At 60.2% G+C, this 23044-nt stretch overlaps 1 protein-coding gene across 4 annotated transcripts in view; it reads left to right on the top strand.

The window, feature by feature from the left end:
* Nucleotides 1–23044, top strand: part of ARNT2 (aryl hydrocarbon receptor nuclear translocator 2) — a 28267-nt gene that overhangs the window by 621 nt on the left and 4602 nt on the right. For 2 of the 4 annotated variants that reach the window (XM_055141871.1, XM_055141872.1), the window contains exons 2-14: nucleotides 4692–4806; nucleotides 5907–5954; nucleotides 6138–6351; nucleotides 6909–7122; nucleotides 13463–13565; nucleotides 13882–13947; nucleotides 14559–14644; nucleotides 17770–17846; nucleotides 18410–18544; nucleotides 19416–19490; nucleotides 19585–19736; nucleotides 20164–20236; nucleotides 21111–21234. In XM_055141871.1, coding sequence (XP_054997846.1) covers nucleotides 4692–4806; nucleotides 5907–5954; nucleotides 6138–6351; nucleotides 6909–7122; nucleotides 13463–13565; nucleotides 13882–13947; nucleotides 14559–14644; nucleotides 17770–17846; nucleotides 18410–18544; nucleotides 19416–19490; nucleotides 19585–19736; nucleotides 20164–20236; nucleotides 21111–21234 — 1482 coding nt within the window. Of the gene's footprint in view, nucleotides 1–3620; nucleotides 3833–4691; nucleotides 4807–5906; nucleotides 5955–6137; nucleotides 6352–6908; nucleotides 7123–13462; nucleotides 13566–13881; nucleotides 13948–14558; nucleotides 14645–17769; nucleotides 17847–18409; nucleotides 18545–19415; nucleotides 19491–19584; nucleotides 19737–20163; nucleotides 20237–21110; nucleotides 21235–23044 lie in introns of those variants that run through there. The other 2 variants (XM_055141874.1, XM_055141873.1) reach the window with 2 other exon arrangements.

Below are 23044 nucleotides of genomic sequence, written 5' to 3'. Positions count from 1 at the left end.
GGGGGAGAAGCTTCGTGATGGGGGTGAGGGGTCTGTGCTGGAGGGGAGGGGGCAGTGCTGGGGGTGAGGGGTCTGTGCTGGCGGTTGAGGGAGCAGTTCTGGGAGCGAGGGGGCAGTGCTGGGGGTGAGGGGGCAGTGCTGAGGGTGAGGGGTACATGCTGGAGGTGAGAGAGCAGTTGGAGGTGAGGCAGTGGATGCTGGAGGTGAGAAAACGGTCCTGGGTGGTGGTGTTTGTACTCAGACGGGAGATGGGGGGAGGGCAGTAGGAGAACAGGCCAGGGAGACGCCGGTGAGGGGTCCACAGACACAGAGGTGAGGGTCCCCCAGTCACAGGTCATGGTCTCCCAGTTGCAGGTGAGGGTCCCTCATTCATCGATAAGGGTCCCTGATCATAGGTGAGGTCCCCCAGTTTCAAGTGAGGGTCCCTCAGTTACAGGTGAGGGTCCCGCAGTCTCAGGTAAACGTCCTGTGCAGGTGAGGACCTTTAGTTGCAGGTTCCTCAGTTGCAGGTGAGGAGTGCAGGAGTGGCTGGTGGCTGCTCGTACCCAGAGCCAGTTTGAGGGCACAGACATGGTTGTCCTGAGGTTGCAAATGGTTTCAAAGAGCAGAGCACAGAGGCCTCTCTGAGTTCCTGGGCCTGGGCGCCTAGCCCTTTTTTTGGGGGGAGGGTGGCACTCCTAGTGGACTGGCCTGTCCCTCCTGCCGCTCTCAGGAGCCTGGACCCGTTAGCACGGTGTTCTGGGGAACCTCGGGAAGTTGGCATGTCAGGACTCATGTACAGGTGTGGCACTGGGAGGCCCTGTGAAGCGGGGAGCCTCTGCTCCTGACCCTCGGTGGCTCCTGGGCTGAGTTGCAAACTCAGACAGGGGCTGACAGTTTCCTCGTGCACGACCTGAGGTGCTTGTCTGACGGACTCCAAGGCCCCTTCCACGACGAGCTTTCTGAAATCTGTTACTGGTTCTTTACTCCATCTCTGCCTTTGCATTTTGCAGGTGGGGGGGGGAGGACTGCAGTTTGGGGCCATACGTGGCAGTGGTCAGGGGGCACTCCTGGCTCTGTGCTCAGGAATGATTCCTGGCAGTGCTGGGGCGCAGGGGACACCTGCACTTGGGGAGTGCAAGGCAAGTGCCCCATCTCTGCAGCCCCTTTGTGCGTGCGTGGGGGGGAGGGGGAGGGGCTTTCATTTAATTTTGGAAGCTAACTTACTGCTTCTGTGCCCACATGAACCATGCTTGCATTTTACTTGCAGCCACAGGCTGGGAATGTAAAATCTCGTATTTTTTTATATAATGTGGCTGCAGGAACTTGTGTTTGCCATTCTGAGAAACACCCCCCCCACACACCCCCGGCCAGTATTTCCCCCCCTCCCCACTCCTTCCCTCTGCCTCCCTTTGTTTCTCAGCTGCCAGGGGGACCCTTCACACAGGGAGGTTTGTGGTGGTAGTGATAGGGATGTCATATGTAATGGGACCCTCCCGGGAAGGGAGTCTACCTGCTGCTTTGGGGTCTGCCTGCTGTGTGCCCCTGTGGGCAGGGTGGACATGGATGTTAGCTGCTCCTGATTGGGAGGACATGGCGCCAGCTGGAGTTGGGATAGTGGCCCGTTTGTCCAGGCTCGTGACAAGTGACGAGCTGCTGTGCCCTGAGCCGGGTCTCATGACTGGGTATATTGGCTCGGAAGCAGCTGGTGTGTTTGCCCATCTCCAGAGTCCCCTGGAACTTTCTCCAGAGCTGAGCCCTGCAGAGCACAGTGGGAACGGGGCTAGCTCCGACCTGCTGCTCTGGCAGCTTCTCGCCACTAGGTGGCACCGTGGTTCCGGGTTGCTCCAGCTGCTCCACCCTGCAGTTAGTGGTTGGCCTTGGTGCCCTAGAGACTGGGGTGCGGGTGGGCTGGGGCTGGGCTGTCTTGTCCCGTGCCGTCCAGCAGGGGGCTGTAGTCACGACCAGCCTTGGCAGTCCTGGAGCTTCTGTGTGGGTGGCGATGGCGAAGGGATGGTGTGGAGCCTCTTCCCTAGTATGGATCTCTATCATTCTGCACCGTGGCTGGGGGTTAACCCTGCTTCCTTCCTGTCAGTCCAGGGCCCCCAACCCCTGCGGGGTGGCCTTGCTGACCCCCAGTATTGCAGTGCCTGAACTCTGAGTCCTGTTTGGTGGAAAATTGCAAAGAGGGTCCCTGAGCACTTCTTGAGACCACCCCACCCCCGCAATAGACACCTGTCACATAGACACCCACAAATGCTACAAAACGACCCTTTCAGCCCCTAGTGTGCTGCTATGACGCTTGAGACACTGTGTGCCGAGCTCCTGAACCATCAAACTGCTTTACAAGGTGCCTTCACATCAGACCTGCCCGCTCCTCCCAGCACGGCCATCTCCCCTTTCCTGAGAGGATGCCAGCTCCCCATCATGACCCCGGAGGCTGGGATGGGCCCTAGCTCCCATGAGCTACGTTTGCGCAACAGCCAGGAAATGATGGTGTCAAAAAATGCACAGAAGTAGGCATTGATCAGGGGGCTGGATATAAAAAAATACACAAGGTGCTGGAGAAAGAAGGCTGAGGGGCAGGCAGAGCCCTTGCTTCTCATGCCCAGCACTACATATGGTCCCCCTAGCCCTGCCAGGTGTGACCCCTGAGCACTGTCGAGTATGCCCCCCAGCAACAAAAATATTACTCACATCCATAAGTGAAGAGTTTGTGAGTGGGAACGAGTGTGGGACAGACAGCAACACAGACTTAGCCTGAGCGAGTTGGGGGCCTGCCGGGGGTCGGCTGGCTGTGGCTCTGTGCCTCTAGGGACCAAGGCCACGGTGTCCCTAGAATTTTCACACACTAGCCTAAGCGAGGGGAAGAAGCAACCTGAACTGGGGCACGGGGGACAGTGGGCCACATGCCATCCTCTCTCCTCTAGCTCTGGGCTCCTGATCCTCAGACTCAGGTCCCATTTGGCACACCTGGTGCCTGGACTCTCTGATGAGGACACAGGGCCTACCCTGCGCATGGCGCTGATCCTGGCGGCCCAGGCTTGGGTCAGCCTGAGATTGGTGTGCCTGGCTGGTCCAGAGGTCCCTGGCCTCCCATCACTCTGCCCTGGGCTTCTCTTCAGGCTGCTCTGTGCTCTCTGCCCTTTCCCTGAGTCTGGCAGGGTTCCTGGTGCCCACTGGGGTCTGTGCTCTCCCCTGCCCTGGGTTCTAGTAGAGTCTCCAGGGCATCGCCCTGCTTCTCCGCTCTGGGGTATTGCACTTGGATGTCCCTGGGGTCCCAGTGCCTGGTGTATGTTGGGGGGAGTGGTGCGGGGCTTGCTGGGACCCCCTGAGCACCTGGCTTGCTTTCCCCCTTCCTGGGCCCATGGGTCACCCTGTCCCCTGCCTGCTACCTGTTTCACAGGGAGTCCTGGTCCTGCCTGCCACCTGGACCGGCAGAGCTACCACTCCCACGGACAGACTTTGGGGCGTCATGGCCTCCCCGCCAAGCCCCGCTGCTCCCCGGGGAAAGCCTTCGCTGGGAGCCCCAGTCAGGCGCCTTCCAGAGCTGAAGTGGTTAATGGGGCTGCAGGCGCATTGATCAGTATGCAAGACAGTTGTCACGGCTGAATCACGGCCTCGTGGAGGTAAACAGTGACGACACGGCGGCCAGCCGAATACGGATGCAGCCAGCTCCTCTGCGGTGCTCTAGCTCCCGCAGCCCCGGGCCCCCCAGGACGATCACACAGGCCCGGGGGCTTTGTCTCCCCCAGAACTCGGGGCTCCGGGAGAACTGTGGGAACTGTGGGGGAGCAGTGGTGGCCACACCTGGCGGGACTCTCATGGCGTCGTCTCTGCTTCCAGCGTGAAGGTCAGGCCGCTGATCTGAGCCCTGTGAGGTGGGGGAGCAGGCTGGAGGTGCCCCTTCCCCGAGGCCTGTCCTGGAGGCCCTCCAGCTCCTGTCCTGGCATGGCCGTGCCAGGGCCTGGCTTCCTGGGTGGAGGGGGGCGAGGGGGGGCGCGGCTGCACACCCAGTGCTGGCAGAGGAGTGGGCACAGCCTGCCGTGGGGGCCTCGGCCTGTGGGTGGTGGGGCGGAGCAGAGGATCCCCTCGATTCTGGACTCGGGTCTGGTTGGTGGGACAAGGCCCCATGTGGGTCGTGGTGACCCATGGGAGCCCGGACCCCCCCACCCCCAGACTTTGCCTGCCTGACCCAGAGGGCGCCCCCGTGTGGCCACAGCCAGAACAGCAGCATCCCCATACCCACCCTGATCCTGGAGTGGGGGATGGGGTGGCCAGTCCAGAAGCTTTGGGAGCAAGAAGGGGAAGCAGGGAAGCAGGGTGATGGAGGTCAGTGCTGCCCTCGCCAGAGTGCCAGGTGGGGTGGCAGGGACAGTCTAGGGCAGTGGGCGGGATTCTGACTGGAGCAGCGTCGGTAGAACATTGAGGTGCTGTGGGGGCTCCTGCCTCGCCAGTCCCCATGGACTCCTGTGACCCTTTCCCTCAGGCTTCAGCCAGGGTGCAGGAGCCAGGACTGACTCCAAGAGAAGCTCTGACATGAGATTTTGGGGGACACACAGGACTGTGCCCAGTGGTGCTCAGGGACCACGCGAGGCCTGTGACTGCTGCATACACCGTCCCAAGACGGAGGTGCTATCTCAGGACGGGGTGAGGGGGACCCTGGGAGCAGGCCAAGGGTCTCACCCTGTATTGTCTCTGCTGCCTTCCAGAAATGGCTTCGGACATGCCCAGCTCCGTGGCGCTGCCCGTGGCCCCCATGGCGGCCACCGGGCAGGTGAGGATGGCGGGGGCCTTGCCTGGCCGGGGAGGAAAGAGACGCTCTGGGTAAGCAACATGGCCACTGCCGGAAGGGCCCTGCCTGGAATTCCTCGCCCCTCTCACAGCTGTGGCTCCACATCCTGTTTTGATTTTGCAAGACCCCCGTGTGCTGTGAAGGGCGCCAGCTGGGCACTGCTGTGTCTGGGGCCCCTCCCTTCTCCTCCTTCTCCCCACCCTGCCCCAGCGGTTCCCACAGGGGCTGTGGGTCAGCCTGCTCCCCACTAGGGGCCGCCAGCATCCAGGCGCTTTCCCAGGGCAGCTGTGTCCCAGGGTCCCGGCCACTGAGAGCTGAATCTCCGAGTCCATACTCAGGGAGATTCCTGACGGACCCCACTGGCCCTGGGCACAGCTCAGCAGGGGTCCCGAGCACCAGGAAACACCGGGTGGGGTCAGCCTGAGTGGATGGGACACACCTGATCTCCCAGCTCAGGGCTCTGAGGGGCAGGAGAGTGAGGACAGGGTGCCCAGGGTTCTGATTCATAGGGCCTCTTTGTGCAGCTTCTCTGCAGGGGTCCGGGAGGGCCCCTCCTCTCTGTGTCAGAGCCGGGCAGAGCTTGTGTGCAGGGCAATGAGGGCTCAGCTCAGACTAGTGTGACGGGTCTGGGTCCCCTCTTGCTCCCAGTGTCTTTGTACACACTTTTCCCTCTGTCCTGGCAGTGGGGTCTCCTGCCCTCAGGCACTGTCTGTCCTGCCTCCCACTCGTGCCCCCAGTGATGCCTTTATTTCTGAGGGGACACACCCAGTGGTGCTTAGGGCTTACTCCTGACTTGGTGCTCCTGGCCGGTTGTGCTCGGGGGACTGTATGGTGCCAGGAGTTGAATTTGTGCAGGCTGTGTGCCAGCCCTCCCTGCTGTCCTGTCGCTCCGGCCCTGCACTAACTCCTTTTGTCCTGGCATGTAGGTTGCATGGGTATGGCCATGGGGCTGGCAGTGGGGGTCCCTGAGTGGGGAGGGGGATCCACATAGCCCTGCTGCCCAGACCTGGGGGAACTATCTGACCAATTCCCTGAGCCCCAGCTGCCCTCATCCCTGCCCCTAACACCCTGCCCCTGGCAGCCCTGCCCCTGCCCACTCTGTGCCCTCCGACTCTCTGTTCTGACTTTTCAGGATGGACTTTGAGGATGAAGATGGTGAAGGGCCCAGCAAATTCTCAAGGTGAGTCGTGGTGCCCTGGGTGGTCTGAGGCAGGAGTGGGGTCCAGGGTAGGCCTGGCATCTGGTAGAACAGCCTCAGCTGTAACTCTGCAGGGATCACGTCCGGGGCACCCACCTGCCACCCGCCCCCCTGCGCTGACCCTCTCTCTCTCCCCACCTCTCGCCCCCTCCTGCTTGCGGGAAGAGAGAACCACAGCGAGATCGAGCGGCGCCGGCGGAACAAGATGACGCAGTACATCACCGAGCTGTCGGACATGGTGCCCACGTGCAGTGCACTGGCCCGGAAGCCCGACAAGCTGACCATCCTGCGCATGGCCGTGTCGCACATGAAGTCCATGCGGGGCACTGGCAACAAGTCCACGGATGGCGCGTACAAGCCATCCTTCCTCACTGAGCAGGTGTGCCCCCAGCGTCGTCCCACGAGCTCCACAGCCCACCTGCAGGACATTGGGTGCCCAGGGTTTGGGGGTGTTTGGGGGGATGGGGTGGTGGTCAGGGCTTATTCCTGCCTCTGCACTCAAGGACCACCCCTGGCAACTTGGGGAACCCCATGGGATGCCCGGGATCAAACATGGGTCGACCATGCCCAAGGCAAATTCCTTCCCTGCCGTGCTCTTGCTCTGGCCTTGTGGGTGCCCGAGTTTGCTGGACAGACTTGTGGGTGTAGAGGGCCTGGCTCTACCTCCTCAGTGCCAGGCACTGGGCTGGCATTTGTGCTCAGCGACTGGCCGCTTTGACTGTGTTACTGAGGCTCTTCCCAGGCTATCACCTGGTACCTCGGTGCCTCCTGTGTGTGGGCCTGGGGCCTCAGTCGGGCCTGGAGCCTTCTGTGAGCATGGAGAGTGGCAGCCTTGCCCCCGCCCACTGTGTGCTCAGACATCGAGGCTGCCCTGGGGCCGAGTCTTGAGAAGTTGGGAAACGTGTGCCCAGCCCCAGCACCGTCTCCTCCTCCCAGGAACTGAAGCATCTTATCCTGGAAGCTGCGGACGGCTTTCTGTTCGTGGTGGCAGCCGAGACGGGGAGGGTGATCTACGTGTCCGACTCGGTCACCCCCGTTCTGAACCAGCCGCAGTCGGAGTGGTTTGGGAGCACACTCTATGAGCAGGTGCACCCCGACGACGTGGAGAAGCTGAGAGAGCAGCTGTGTACCTCGGAAAACTCCATGACAGGTGAGTGAGTGCCGGGCGCTGAGGGAGCGTCTGCAGCATAGCAGGTCCACGGAGCGGGCACATGCTGGACTTCCTTGAGAAGTTTCATCCTCTGGAGGCTTAAAAACTCTTCAGTACGGGGGCTGGAGAGACAGCACAGCGGGTAGGGCGTTTGCCTTGCACGTGGCCGACCCGGGTTCTAATCCCAGCATCCCATATGGTCCCCTGAGCACCGCCAGGGGTAATTCCTGAGTGAAGAGCCAGGAGTAACCCCTGTGCATCACTGGGTGTGACCCAAAAACCAAAAAAAAAAAAAAAACTTGCAGAATCCCTGCTGTGTTTTACCTGCAATATGGGGACATGGACACCAGGCGGCAGTGTTGCCACAGAAGCCAGCGCTAAGGCGCTAATGAGATTAAACGACAGGGCAGGCGGGAGGGGGGAGGCTGTGATTGATTGTCCTCAGGACATCCCAGGCTGGATCCCTGCGATGCCAAAACATAGAAACACTTTAATAGTGTCAACTCCATGACGGCAGAGTAGAGCTTGCCGAGCAGGGAGGGGAGGGGAGCTTGAGAAATCACAGCTGTGAGCCTTAGCCTCTGACCAGGCCTCTGACCTTATTCCCGTCATAGATGCTGGAGTCTGCACCGCAGCTCCTGTTGGGCCTCACTGGAAGGTGTGTTGCATCTCTGAGTCAGGGCTGGGAGCTCTTCGTGGATTCCTGTTGTCCAGGACAGGAATCAGGTGCTTTCTGGGGTGAGGAAAGTGTGTTCAGGGGGCTGGAGCGATAGCACAATGGGTGGGGCATTTGCCTTGCAAGTGGCTGACTGGGTTCGATTCCCAGTATCCCATATGGTCCCCTGAGCACCGCCAGGGGTAATTCCTGAGTGCAGAGCCAGGATGAACCCCTTTGAGTCCGGGTGTGACCCAAAAAAGAAAAAAAGAAAAAAAAAGGAAAGCGTGTTTGGGTAATCTCAGCGCTGGCTGTGCCCTCTGGCCTGGCCTGAGGCCACCAGCAGGAGTCTGGGCTGGGGGGGGCTCTTGCCAGAAACTAGGTCCAAGAGTTCCCATGATGCCCCATCTACCCCGCGGCTCCTGAGCAACCGTTCCCACTGTGCATCCTGCAGGTGAAATGTTTGCGTGGCCTTGGCTGTGTGTGGCACGGCGTGGCCCTCCTGGTACTTACCTCTTGGGTTCATGGAGAAGAGCAGCTCATGAGTCTGACAGACTCCTGTCTCGGCTGTGGCTTCCCGTCACTCAGTGCCACCAGCTAGCAGGATTGTGCCTCGGTGTGCTTGCGGCTGTGTGTGTGGGAGGGGTCCTGGGTTCCCCACCAGTATGGTGCATTCCAGCTCCTGGGCATTCTCACGTGGCCTCCTGTGATACAGTCTACCACCCTTTCCAACGAGGGTCAGCCCCTGGCCTCAGTTTAGTCCTGGGCTCTGGGCCCTGCTCGGGATTCCTGCCGACGCACGGCACGAAGAGCCCGTAGGTGTGTGTGGCACAGCCTCCCTCCAAGCAGCACTTGTGAAGTTTGGAGTCAAGGGTCCCAGCTTCGTGCATAGACAGACGCCCTTGGTGGCTCACAGGCCCCCACCCTGGGCTCCCCCCACCCTTTTGTGGTAAGGAGTTTAGGAAATTGTGCCTAAGGGGACCCAGGGAGCCAAGGTTGAAAGTGTCCTGTCGAGGGGCTGGAGCGATAGCACAGCGGGTAGGGCGTTAGCCTTGCACGCGACCAACCTGGGTTCGATTCCCAGTATCCCATATGGTCCCCCAAGCACTGCCAGGAGTAATTCCTGAGTGCAAAGCCAGGAGTAACCCCTGAGCATCGCTGGGTGTGACCCAAAAAGCAAAAAAAAAAAAAAAAGAAAAGTGTCCTGTTGAGGCTGCCCCACCCAGAGCAAGCCCAAAACCAAATCCAACGGGCCAGACTGTTCCGGTTCCACACGGAGATGCAGGGGGGCACGCCACAGAGTCTGAATGGCTAGCGTGACTCAAAGGAAGGCACTTGGAAATGATGGGAACAACACAATGTGGGAATTGTCAGCAGTCAGCAACTGTTGCAAAACCAGGCCCTTCCAGGCCTCTGCAGGGGCCTGGATTTCCTAACCCAGTGGGACGCTCCCAGGCCAAAGGAGCAGGAAATGCTCACCACAATAGCCAGGAATGAGCAGATTGGCCTCCTCACACGCACCAGAAGGACCCCTGCCAGGTGCTTGCTTCACTGACCCCCACTTGGCACCAGGGCCCGGTTCTGACCCCCACTTGGCACCGAGGCCCAGTTCTATGATGCTGTGCTCAAAAATAACTCTATTGCAAAACTCTCCGTGGGATCAAGGAAATTAAAATAGTTTCCTTTAGCTTCACTAAAAAATAGATTCCCCCATGGGCTCATCCTGACTCACGGTGGACAGTTTTTGGGACCCCACGGGGCCCTGGTCTCTCTCACTGCCCTGCGTCCCTTGGTTCTGTGAGCCCCCTTGCCCCCCAGAACCTGTGCAGGCAGGTGGCTGGTGGTGGCTCTCAGCTGTCCCCTACCTGGGGGGACACAGGACTGTCCAGCCTGCGATCCCTCATGTGCAGCTTCCCCCCGCCCCCGTCCTCGCTAGACCCTCTGTTTCCAGTCAGTTTTATTGCGCCCAGTGGACAGGTCGTGCTTCATTTCCGTGTGCTCTGATGAATGCAAACAAAATCAGTTATTTGAAAATAACAAAATCATCTCTGGGCCCACACCATGTCCGGCTGACCTAGCCTGGCCAGTCCACTCTTGTTGCCAGGGCTGGCTCAACTTCTTCCTCTGTGGATGGGGCGAGGGGGGGGCGGCTCTTCCCTCTTAGCTTCACTCTGTCAGTGGACCATCATCCCCGGGCCATTTGCTGCCTTCCACCAGGCCCCATAGCTGGGGCTCAGGCCCCTCCACCAAGGCACCCCTCCCACACAGCCCTCCACCTTGGGGGTACCTCGCCCACAGCCCCTCCACCCTGGAGATCCCCCTCCTGCCCACAGCCCCTCTATGCCAGGGGTCCCCCACCTCCCCCGCCCACAGGCCCTCCATCCGGGAGCCCCCAGTGGCATGTGAGATGGCTCGAGGCACAGGCCCACATTGCTGGCATTCCTGCAGCATGATGCCTTAACAAGGAATGTGCTTCCCCAGGTCACGGGTCTGAAGCGGTGTAGAGCTTGTCCTGTCCGAAGCAGAGGTGTCGGGTCACACGGCCAGACGGCATGTCTCTTGGAATGTGGGTCTGGAGATGGTGGGGGTAGGGGTGAGGCCCATGTTGGTCTGGCCACAGTAGCTGCCCCGGCCTGAGCTCTCCCGGGCAGGTCACCCCACGTCCTCTAGGCCAATCCCTTCTAGGTTCCTGCCTCTGCACATACTCCATGTCCCGGGGTCTGGGGGCCGCAGGACAGGGCAGCCTGACCGGGCAGTGTCTTGGTGTCATCTCCATCCCTTGCTGTGCCGCTGCTGGCATCAGCCCCAGGCCCTGTCCCCTTCATCTCACCCAGGAAAGCAAGTGCTGAGGGATGGGCTCAGACCCGCTCCTGCCCTGCTCTTGTGGGCAGCCCCGGGTCAGATGCAGCGAGCAGGACTGGTACTGGCTGCCCGTCAGATCAAAGTCCTGCGTTTCCAACACAACGTGGCTGGGCTGCCGCAGCTGCCCATGCCCGACTCAGGGACCTGATGGAGGGGCTACCCAAGTCCTGCTCCTGCTCCTGGTATGTCAGAGCTCCTTCCAGGCAGGTGGAGCCGAGTGGGTCCCTGCAAGGGATCTGTTCCCGTGTGCCCAGCTGCTGCGGGACGGCTTGGCCCTATGAAGGCAGGACACAGCGTTGCTGGAACAGAACCAGCATGGCCTGGTCTCCGGGCACCTGTTCTGGGGGCCACACATTTTTGGAACAGCATCACATGACCTCCATGGAGAGGCCGGTGACTTTGCTTTCGTTGCTAACCGGGCTCTCTTGTTTTCTTCCCTGCTATCTTGTTTTCTTCCCTTTTCAAGCTCAGATAAGATGTTTCCAGTTTTCTTAAGGAATCTTCTGCTGAAATAACTCACATTTTTGTTTGTACTTCTGCCTTCGCCGGGAGCCTCTGTCTAAGCACAAAGCCTGCATGTGAGATTTTGTCCAAGGAAAACTTTGGTCTTCCTTCATACGAATTACCGTGGGCCAGAACGTCCCTGAAGGCCACTCCTTGCAGAATGGGGGCCTGTGCAGGGAAATCTGTGCTTCTGAAGCCCTCAGGCTCCCAGGCTGGGTTCTGAGAAATCTCTGGAATCAGGCCATCACCTGGGTTTGGGTCATGGTCCCCTGGAAGCCTGGTCTGAAACTTTTCAGTTCTTGGGGAGAATTTGCAGTTAAGCCCCCAAGCTGCACCCTGCTTCTCCTCAGGAAATGCTTGACCCCCGCTCTGCTGCTTGCTGGTGCGGGGAGCACTGCAGTGGACACTCCAGGCCACAGAGACACCCTGTGCAGACAGTGACCCCACCCACGCTAGGCGCTTCTGCCATCCTGCTTCCTCATTGCACAGTCCTCAGACAGAGGCTGGGGATAGGGGGTTTATGTACCTCTGTCCTGAGGGGTGCCTGGGGGATCCCCACACGATGCTGTGAGCATGCAGAGTGACAGCCATCCTGGGCGAGTTTGCCTGCGTAGGATGTGGAGCACAGAGACGGCCTCTTATGGGAGGAGCAGGTCACCTGAGAGCTTGGAGGCCGACCCCTGCAGGTAGGGGAGGGGCACCTTGAGATGCAGCACAGCAAAAACATCTGGGGCCTGTTGAGAGGATGAGCACATGGATGAACGAATGGATGAGTGCATGAAGCAATGGGAAGAGGATGTATGGGTGGAGGGATGGGAGGAGGGTGAAAGGGTGAGTGGGTGGAGGGATGGGTGGTTGGTGAGTGGATAAAGGGATGGGTGTGGGGTGAGTGGGTGGAGGGATGGGTGGGGGGTGAGTGGGTGGAGGGATGAGTGGGGGGCGAGTGGGTAAGGGGATGGGGGTGAGGGGTGGAGGGATGGGTGTGGGTGAGTGGGTGAAGGGATGGGATGAGTGGATGGAGGAATGGGTGGGAGGTGAGTGGGTGAAGGGATGGGTGGGGGGCAAGTGGGCAGAGGAATGGGGGTGAGTGGGTGAAGGGATGGGTGGGTGGTGAGTGGGTGAAAGGATGGGTGGGGTGAGTGGGTGGAGGGATGAGTAGGTGGTGGGAAGATCAATGGGATCTGATCAATGGGAGATCAGGGAGTTCTGCTTGAGGGACCCAGGGAAGACTCCCAGGAGCTGACTGTGGTTTTCTGGCGAAGGTGGTTCCGGGCGAGGCATGTGTGGACTAGAGTGAGGACCTGCAGAAAGGACCGTGTCTGCCTTGGGTGTGGGTGCTGTGTGGTGTGTTCAGGGGTGCTCCCCACAGAGCCCCTGGATGCAGCTCTGATCTCTGGTTTCCAAGAGCAGATTTGGGCACCCCCACCTTTGTTTCCTTGCGAATCTCTTGTTGAAATGCAAGTATTTGGGATATGTTGCCAAATGGGTTCCACCTGTGACCTTCGCTTTTTTAGAACGTGCCTCCGCAACATTCCCCGACATTCGGCGGCGACTCTCACTGTTTCTCTTGGACAGGGATGGGAATGTGGGAGGAACGGGCCGTGTGCCAGGCAGGGGATCCTGCAGCTCCTGTGAGTGCTGGATCTCCAGTGAAGGCGGGGAGGGGGCAGGGTGCGGCTGACCTGGGTCTCCAAGGCGGGGCGGTGTCAGGAAGGTGTCTGGCAAGGTTCAGGGGTCATGACACTCCTGGGGTCTAATGGTTCCATGTTGGTGTTGAGGCCTGGGGTGAAGCTGATGAGGGGTTTCAGGTGCAGATGCGGAATCTTTATAAACCCCTGGGAGCCTCCGGCCCTGGCCTGGGGTGAGGATGCTGCCAGAGAGGGGAGGTTTGGTACTGTCACACGGTCTGGTCTCAGGAATTTGAGTGACCTTGGCCAAGGTCAAGGAGGTGCCTGGGGGTTCTGGAGGTGATGGAGTCTGTCCAGGGTGGGGGCTTTTGGGGTCACTCCGGACAGTGCTCCGGGGTTACTCCTGGCGGTGCATGGGGGACCCTATGGGATGCTGAAGATCAAACCTGGGTGGGCTACGTGCAAGGCAAGTGCCCTTCCCGCTGTCCTGTCACTCTGCCTGGAGGTGATGGAGTCTCGACATGCAGACGCTAGTGTAGACACTCTTTGAAGAAAGCAAAGTGATCAGGATTGTTCGCACTTCCTTTCCACATGTTACCTGTCAGATTCCGGGAATCTCGGGCAGCAGCTCCAGTGGGACCGTGTGCCCCACTGCACCCCTGGCCGGGAGCTGACTAAGTGCCCCCCACAGGCCGCATCCTGGACCTGAAGACGGGAACGGTGAAGAAGGAGGGACAGCAGTCGTCCATGCGCATGTGCATGGGCTCGCGCCGGTCCTTCATCTGCAGGATGAGGTGCGTGTACGTGGGTCCCACCCTGGACATCAGCGGCCCGGCCGGGAGGGGTGTCTGCCACAGGCACTGTCCGCATCATCATGTCAGCTGGGCTCCCACTCCCACCCTCTGTCACTCTTCCAGAGGCTCCCAGGGCTGCTTCTGCGGGGGTTGGATCAGGGGCTTGTGGGGCCGAGTTCGGGCTCTTGACGCAGGAGCTGGAGCACTGCAGTGTCCCCCACCCTGGGAGTGACCCTGAGCATTGCTGGGCAGGACCCCAAACCCAACAGAATCAGGGTCTGTGCAGAGCAGCCCCCATGCCAACCCCTTCCTGCAGGTGTGGCAATGCCCCCTTGGACCACCTCCCGCTGAACAGGATCACCACCATGCGGAAGAGGTTCCGGTGAGCGCTCTCGGAGGGGCTCAGGGCGGGGGAGCAGTTTTGCCCACCAGGATCCAGGGCTGAGCTTGAATGGGGCCAATGTAGGGTCACTGGACCGCTGCCATGGGTTATGAGGCACTTTTATGAGGGGGCGACGGCCAGGCCAGGTTCCTGGCAGGGTCCTGAGGAGGAGAGGGGGTGGAGGGTGCCCACCTGCAACCTCACAAGCATGTGTTCAGTGTGACCCTCCGGGGCTCCTGCTTGTGCCCAGAGCAGCCCGGCTGCCTGCTGGGGATTCTCGGCAACACATGCCCGCACGCGCATGCACACACTCCCATGCACGTACGCACGCACATGCACACATGTCGCACGCACACGCACTCACATGCACACACACAACATGTATGTAGATATGCACACACATGCAACACACACATTCACATACGTGCACAGAGTCACCCAGTTCCTCGACCCCAGAGGCTTCACCTGCCTTGGCACCTCCCTGGGAGCCGTCCCCAGCCCTTCCCCTTCAGATACACATATATGCAGACACACATATTCTCGTGCACTCACCTAAACCTGATATACACACCTTCATGTGTGCACACACATGCCCTTCCCCTTCTCCCCAGGAACGGCCTCGGCCCTGTGAAGGAGGGGGAGCCCCAGCACGCCGTGGTGCACTGCACGGGCTACATCAAGGCGTGGCCCCCCGCAGGTGAGCGGGTGTTTGCTGGCTCTCGGCCTCTCTGTCTCTGTGTGTCTTGCTCTGTCTGTTTGTCTCCATCTGTTTCTGTCCCACTCACACACATGACCATGAGGAGAGGGATGCACATCACAGTCGTCCCAAGTCCCCTGGAAACCAGACTAAGGGGGCTCCTCGGGGCTGGGGATCACACACGTGAGGAAGATCGCACACTGTGGGGTGTGGGGTACAGCCTTAGGTCTGCGGGGGACAAGGATGTCCCCAAATGCCACCCGGTCATTGTTGCTTGAGCAGACACATCTGCACCCCGCCACAGGATGGCCGGAAGGTGGGAGGGAGACGGCATGTCACCAGGACTGGGTTGGTGTCTGCAGAGAGCTTGGCTCCTGACCTGAGTCTGTGTGGACCACAGTCGTCCAGCCGCAGCCCCAGGAGAGTGCAGAGAGGGCCGGTGTTTATTCTGGAGGAAGCAAGACGTGATTTCGGTCTCCAAGTATTTGAGGGGGTGTTATGTGTAGAGGAGTGATCTTTTGTGGAGAGTTCCAGAAAGCACAGTTCAGAGGAAAGTTACCAGGAGGCCGATTGTCACTCCACAGGGAGAAAGGAGCATGAAGAGGGGGTGAAACAGAGATACCAACACACACAATGCACACAGGATGCTCACAGAAACACACAAACACACACATGTATGTAACACACTTGACGTGTGCATGCACAGGGTACCTTTATGCATATGCAGACACGTGCACACATATACATAGACATGCAACTTTGCATATTTACATATACAATTCACACGGACACATGCAGACACACATATTCTCGTGCACTCACCTAAACCTGATATATACACCTTCATGTGTGCACACACATGCACACACATACATGACCTTTGGAAGACAGGTCTGCACATGACAGTGATTTGGGACCACCTCATTGTCCGCCCAAGTAGCAGAAGAGAGGACAGGGTGCCCATGCTCGCCTTGAGGGTTCCTCTTATGGCATCGGTGCCTGCCTTGGGCAGATAGAGGGGTCACGTTTCTAGGAGTCAGCTCGGAGCAGCCGTCAGAGTGGGGCTGCTGCAGCCTTGTTTATGGGTGTGAGAATCCTGGCTTAATCCACGCAGCCACCATGGGCTCAGGCGGCCGGGAGGCGCCTTTGACAGTGCTGGCACCGGGCTTCCAAAGCGTGGCCAAGACCCCAGTGGCGCGAGAAAGATCGTGGGTTTCCTTGTCAGCGTTCAGGACTGGCCCCCGGAGTGATCCCTGCTATCGCCGATATCAGCTGGGGTCATTTTCTCTCCAGCAATTCCCACGTTTTCCATGACACTTCTCATTGGCGAGTGTGACACTGAAAGAACGCAGTCTGGATTCTCCAAAGGCCATTTCCACAGGGGGAGGCGATGAGGCTGCTGCTGCCCTGAGTCGTCTGGAGGGTGGGCCGTGAAGGAATTTTACCTGGCTCGTGAAACCTGAAATGTCCCTGGGAACATTCCCTGTGCTAGGTCCCCCCAGCTCAGGAGGGGGCCACACTAAGCTTGGCCATGGCCAGACGCTGATAGGGGACATGGTCCCTCCTGCTCTGGATCCAACTTCCTGAGCCCAGATGGTCCACAGACAGCCTTGCAAACCCAGGAGGTAGGCTGGTGAATTTACCTTACTGTGTCCTACGGGCCTGTCCCCAGCCTGTGGCCTTGGTTCCTACCCTCACCTGATATCTGGGCTTACAGCAGCTTCCGTGTGTTCTGGTATATTCCAAAAGGTTTCTGTGTGTTCTGCCATGTTACAGTGTGTTCTGGTATGTTCTGGTGTTTGTAGGAAGCCTGCCTGCGCAGCTTCACAGTCACTTTGCTTGTCCTTCCTGTTGAGCTGAGGTGGGGGACCCCAGGCGTCCCCACCTCATGAGTGCCGGGGTGCCTGTGCTCAGGTTGAGCCTTGTCCATACAGCCCCTGCCGGGGTGTCACCTCATCCCAGTGCCCCACCATGCCTAGAAACCCCAGTGAGCTGTCTGCTGGACCCAGGGAGCTGGTGGCCCCAGAGCCACCCCACCCCAGCAGAGCCTGGTCGTACCTGGCAAAGTCCCCAGACCTGCCCACAGCGTGCCTGAGGCCTGAGGTGATGGGGCCTTGGCTGGAGCCCCAGCGGCCACTTTGTCGAGCCCAGCCCTGCATGAGATCACCCCGGCCTGTTGTTGGCCACGCTCCGGAGGCTGCCCGTCTAGGGGGGACCCTACATGGCTTGACCTGCTGGACGCTGCCCCGAGCCTGCAGTGGCCCTCCAGCCCCCATGCTGGGGGCAACTCTCGGACCCTCTCCTGCTCCTCAGCTTCACCCTAAGTGTCCCTTTGCAGTCGGGGGGCTTGCAGGGTGCTGGGGTCACTGCTGACTCGGGGTGGGCTCAGGGCTGAGGCATGTGGAGGGGACCCCTGGGCAGAGGCAACCAGGCTGGAAGGAGAGAGGGTCTGCAGGCTCGGTAGGTGCGGGATGCTTTTGGGGTTCATGCTGGCCACGCCAGGGAGCCAGGAGTGCACAGGGCCCCAAGAGGTGCCTCAATAGATGATCCTGGGGAGCTGATTCCTCTTTCCTGTTCCTCACACCAGCCTCTCTCGGAACCCCAGGGACCCCCAGCCTCTCCCCAACCCCCCAAGGGCCCCCAGCCTCTCCAAGTCCCCTAGAGACCCCCAGCCTCTCCCCAATCCCCCAAGGGCCCCCAGCCTCTCCAAGTCCCTCAGGGACCCCAGCCTCTCCCAGACCCCCAGGGGTCCCCAGCCTCTCCAAGACCCCCAGGAACCCCCAACCTCTCTAAGACCCCCAGGAGCCCCCAGGCCCCCCAGGGACCCCCAGCCTCTCCCAGACACCCCCTGGGGCCCCAGCTTCACTGTTGTGTGTGCTGAGGAGCTGACATGTCACTGGCATGTCGCCAACCCCCTGGGAACTCGTGCCCTGTTTCACTGTGAGAGGATGTGTCCCTTCCTGTGTTATCAGCATGGCAGACCTGGCTGAGGTGACCGCTGTGGTCTGAGAAGACAGAGACCCGGTGGATGCATCCAGGCTGGGATGCTTGGAGCTGGAGGCCACGGGGAGGCGGCCTAGGGCAGGGGCCCAGGGTGCTGACGGTGCTGGCAACCCCCATTTCAGGGATGACCATTCCCGAAGAGGACGCCGACGTGGGACAGGGCAGTAAATACTGCCTGGTGGCCATCGGGCGACTCCAGGTAGGAAACAGCTGAGCCCGCTTGACACTGTGATCCTTGATTTCTGGGCCACACCTGAAGGGGCTTGAGATGCTCAGTGTTTGTTTTCTGTGCAGAGAGGAGGTGGACACTGAGGGAAGGGGCAGAGGCTGAGGGTGAGGGGCGGGGTCTGAGTGAGGGGGCAGGGTCTGAAGGAGGCTGCAGAGTCTGAGCAGGGTGGATCCCAGGGTTCTTTCTGCTCCTGGGGCTGGTAGGAAGCCCTGACCCCTGCAAGCCTGTGAGCTTTGCAGCGGGGCCGAGCTTCCCAGCCCTGCTCTCCTGGGACACGGTGAGGAGGTGACAGTAGGGGTTCCTATCCTGGGGCAGCTGATCCCCTGGGTACAGGTGCACGGGCAGAGAAGGGTCTTTGAAATCGTGGCACAGTTGGGGACAGACTTCATGGCTCCCTCTGCCTGAGGGGAAATTGAGGCTCGTGGGGACAGTGAGTCCCGGGCACTTGGAGGCAGCCATGGACAGGGACACGCCTGCTATGACTGCAGCGATGGGGAGTGGGCAACTCCCCGCCACCCTCGGTCTGCCCCCAGGTGACCAGCTCACCCGTGTGCATGGACATGAGCTCCATGGCAGTGCCTACGGAGTTCCTCTCACGCCACAACGCAGAGGGCATCATCACCTTCGTGGACCCGCGGTGCATCAGCGTCATCGGCTACCAGCCCCAGGTAGGCACCAAGCTGGGCCTGGCCCCCGGGTCTGTGTGGCAGCCGGTGTCTGAGGTCAGGGCTTTTTGCAGAGATCTGAGCTCCAGGAGACGGGACACTTGCAGCTTAAACATGTGACTCAACCAGAAACCCCACGTGTTGCTCCCATGTCTGTCTGTGCTGGTGTTGCACGACACAAAAGGAAGGAGCATGCGGGCGTGTGGCCTGCTGGCGGTGGCTGCATCCGGGTATGGGCATGCCAGGCTGGCCATGCTCCTCCCAGCTCTTGTCATGAAATAAAAGTGGCCGGAGGAGAAGAGTCCTGACCCCGGGATGGATGGCACCTGGCCTGGGAAGGTTGCTGGTGTGTCCATCAGAGAAGCAAATGGTCCTGTGGGATGTCAGATCCTCTGGTGTCTCTCAGGCCCTGTGAATCCTGAGCCTTCTAGGAGGTGGATCCCCTCCCAGCTGGGTCCTGAGGCTGTGTGCTGGCCTGGACTCCGAGCACTGGTCACCAGCTGCCTTGGGCCCTTCTGCAGGGATGTCCCACCCCTCCAATGTGCTGTAGTTTGCACATGGAACTGACTCCTTTGAGGAGGGGACTGTGCAGCACCTGGCCATGAGAACAGTGTCCACCGCCACCTGCAGGCCAGCATCCCGGCCCACCAGTGACAAGCCATGTCCCTCATGTTCCCTCAGTGTGCTCGGTGTCGGCTCCCCATGGCAAGCATGGCTGCTGCTCCCGGGGCTGCCTTAGCCGGATAAGTCGGCAGGGTGCACGCTTGAGGGATTGAGGGTGGGGCCAGCTCAGTGCCCTGCAGACGTGGCAGGGTCTCGGGTGGGGGTGTGCCGCTGTCTACCCGCTCCGGTGGCTAAGGCGCCCTCTCTGCAGGATCTCCTTGGGAAGGACATCCTGGAGTTTTGCCACTCGGAGGACCAGACCCACCTGCGGGAAAGCTTCCAACAGGTGCCTGCTTGCGCATGCCGAGGGAGGGAGGCAGCGGCCGCGCCGTCGAACCCGGGGCTTCCGGCCACTGACACCCTTCCCCGATGTCGCACAGGTGGTGAAGCTCAAGGGCCAGGTGCTGTCGGTCATGTACCGCTTCCGCACCAAGAGCCGCGAGTGGGTGCTGATCCGCACAAGCAGCTTCACCTTCCAGAACCCCTACTCGGACGAGATCGAGTATATCATCTGCACCAACAGCAACGTCAAGTACGTGTGCGGGCTCGGCCCTGGTGCTGCTCCTCTCAGCCCATTCTCCACACATGTCGGGCCACGGGGCAGTGCACAGGTGGACAGGGGACGGCTGCAGCTCCTTCTGTGCTGCTTTTTCTGCACGAAGCGAAGCCACACACCAGTCTGTGCCCCCAAACACAGCTTGGTTCTGGTGGAAAAGCTGGCAAGAAAATACACAGACGTCGATGCCCGGGGACTGGGGACACCATGCCCATCTCCACCTCCTCTGTCCCCAGGGCTCCCTTTCATCTCCTCAAGGAAGCTGTTCACGGCCACCCCTATCCCCCAAGTCCCTGGTCACCCCCCTGTTCTGTCCCCTGCATCCCCCGTCATGCCTCTGTCCCCTGAGTCCCCGGTCACTCCCTCTGTCCCCTGAGTCCCTGGCCACCCCCTCTCTCCCCAGGCAGCTCCAGCAGCAGCAAGCGGAGTTAGAAGTGCACCCGAGGGACGGGCTGTCATCCTATGACCTGTCTCAGGTGGGTTTCTGGAAGCTTCCCCCAGGGGTAGTGTTAGAGGGTCGTGTCCCTGTCCTAGGGACCCTCAAAGGCAAGCTGCAGGTGCAGGTGACTGTGATCCCTGGAGCAGAGTCAGTTGGGGGTGCTGCTGGGAACTGGGGACTGCGTGGGATTCAGTGCCCACCTTCTGCCCCTACCCTTGAAGCCCTGCAGCATTCCCCTAATCCTGCCCATCCTCTCCCCTCCCCAACTCCAGCCCTTCAGCTCTCTCCTCCCTTATCCCCTCCCCTAGCTCCTCCTCCTCACCTCTCTCCTCCTACATCCCTCTCCAGCTCCTCCTCTTCACCTCTCCCCTCCCTACCTTGCCCTACCCTCATCCCTTCCTCAGCTCCCCTTCTTACTTCTCCCCTCCCCCAACTCTCCTGTCTCCCTCCCTTATCTCCTCACCTTTCCCTTCCCTTGTCTCCTCCCCCAGTCCCCCCTCCTCACTTCTCCCCTCCCTGTCCCCTCCTTCCTCTCCCCAGCTCTCCTCTCCCTCCCTCTCCCCTCCCCCATCTTTCCCCTCTTCACCCTCCCTATTCCCCTCCTTCCCTTCCTTACCTCCTTTCTCCCTTCCCCCTGCCCTCCCTCTGGCCTGCCCTTCCTTCCTTCCTTCTGTACCTCGCTCCCAGTTTCCCGGATCCCCGCCTTCTCCCTCCCTTGGTATTTGGCCTTTCCCCAGACTCATCTGTCTGGGGTTCTCGCTCATGCCTCAGCCCCTGGCCCCTGGCATGTGTTCTTTCTCTGCCGCACTTAGAGGCTCTCCTGGGAGACTGGGGGTTCTGGAGGGAAGGCCCCAGGAGGGCGGGCGGTGCCTGTCTTCGTGTGGCAGGACCCTGGGTCTCTATGCCAATAGGTGCCCGTGCCCAGCATCCCCGCAGGTGTCCACGAAGCCAGCAAGTCTGTGGAGAAGGCTGACACCCTCTTCTCTCAGGAAAGGGACCCCCGGTTCGCCGAGATGTTTGCAGGTATCAGTGCGTGTAAGTGTCCCAGGGTGGGGTCCAGCTTCCAGCAGGCACCCGACATTGTTCTCAGTAGCTTCCGAGCTGGCTCCAGGCACACGGCAGAGGAGCCTAGAGCCAGGCAGTGCCTCCCTCCCGGGGTTGGGGGAAAGTGTGCCCATCTCTAAGCATAGCCCCGGCCCTGAGGACCATCCCCAGTGGCCTCAGGTGTGGCAGGGCCACATGTGGGAAACAGACTTAAAGCCCTGGGCCCAAGGCTTGCCTGCTGGGAGTAGCCCCAGATCACGGCCAGGTGTGGCCCTGAGTGCCCATGACCCAAAATGAGAAGCAGGCAGGAAGCAGAGAGGCGCTGAAGCCCACGAACAGCTCTATGGCTGCTTCCCTCTGCCAGCCTGTCCCTGTGGATCCTCCAAGCTGGTCAGGGGCTCACAGCAGTTGGGCCAGCGCCCGCATGTCTGTGCAGCCCACCTAAGCGGGCCAGACTTCGTCTTGTGTGCCCTCCTCCAAGGTTAGCAGACCAGAAAAATCACACATCTGTGTTTGTCGCGGAGGAAAACCAGTGGGCTTACCCAGAGAGTGGAGCACTGGAAGCAGGGGGTGCAGCTGCGGAACCAGGGCCAGCAGTAGAGGAGGGAGAGACAGATGTGGCCGGATGGGAGGGGACAGGGGTCCGGGCCCAACAGCCCCATCTCTCCTCTCGAAGCCCTGTGGTGGACGGGGAAATCCTCCAGACTTGAAGCAGAAGCCCTGAGACACCATCACACAGAGACAGGGACAGCGAGCCCTGAGCGAGAAGGGGCCCCTGACCCCACTGTCCATACCTGCAGGCTGCACAGATGTGGGCTGGGCTCTGGGGGCGTGTATGCACAGAGCCAGCGGGGGGGGGGGGGGGGCAGCTTCCTGCAAACACACAGGTCGGGGGATCTGATGCCTCAGATCTCTGCAAACCTGCCAGATGCAGAAGCTAGAAAACCCCAAAAGCTTGTATCCAGCGCACTCAGCCAGGCATGGCCCACCCTGGCCTCGGCAATAAATAGAAATTCCTCATCCGCACGTGGTGTTTTCTCCCTGGTGGTTACTGAGAAGCAGCTTCCGGAGCATTTGAGCGTAACCACTAATGGAGGGGAAGGAGCAGGAAGGAAGTCCTACGTCCAAGAAAAGAAAGGCCGCTTTTAGCAAATCGCAAGGTGCTCAGTGGAGCCAAGTGCGGCCAGCACGGGCTGGTGGACGTGCTTCTCAAGGATGGTCCTTCCGTGGCGCCCACAAAACTGCCGTGATGTCAGACATGATGCAGCTGCACGCCACCGAGACCCAGGAAGTGCTGCATTTATGGTCAAGCCATGTAGCCACAGTCAGGACCCACAGAGCCAGGGGCCAGGTGGGGAGGCAGCCACGGAGCCGGAGGGGCCATGGAGTAGACAGCCACGGAGCCCTAGAGCCACGGAGCCAGGGCCACCACAACAGACAGCCACCCCCCTCTGACATCTGCTAAACCAGATGTCGAGGAGACCAGTTTGGGGGTAGGACAAGGGACAGTGGTCACTGAAAGGGGACCTGGGACCAGGCACAGCTACAGGAAGACCTGACAGGCCATCATCATGGGAAACTCCAGGCATCTGTCTCCACCTTAAAAAGGCCTGTGGACCAAAGCAGCCGATGAGCTCGTCCACACCCGCTGACACTTCATCCACATCAGACACCAAATTGTACCTTGGCAGCTGAGGAAGCTGGCGGAGTCTGCACCATCTTTTACCAGAGTGAAACTGAGGCAGAGACCACTTGGAGAAGACTCACCCCCAATATGCGGGCAGAGCTGGTCCCCGTGTGC

This window comes from Sorex araneus, chromosome 6 (assembly GCF_027595985.1).
Source record: "Sorex araneus isolate mSorAra2 chromosome 6, mSorAra2.pri, whole genome shotgun sequence".
Classification (NCBI taxonomy): Eukaryota; Metazoa; Chordata; class Mammalia; order Eulipotyphla; family Soricidae; genus Sorex; species Sorex araneus.
Note: the sequence above shows the minus strand (reverse complement) of the source record. Positions and strands in the feature narration are given on the sequence as shown.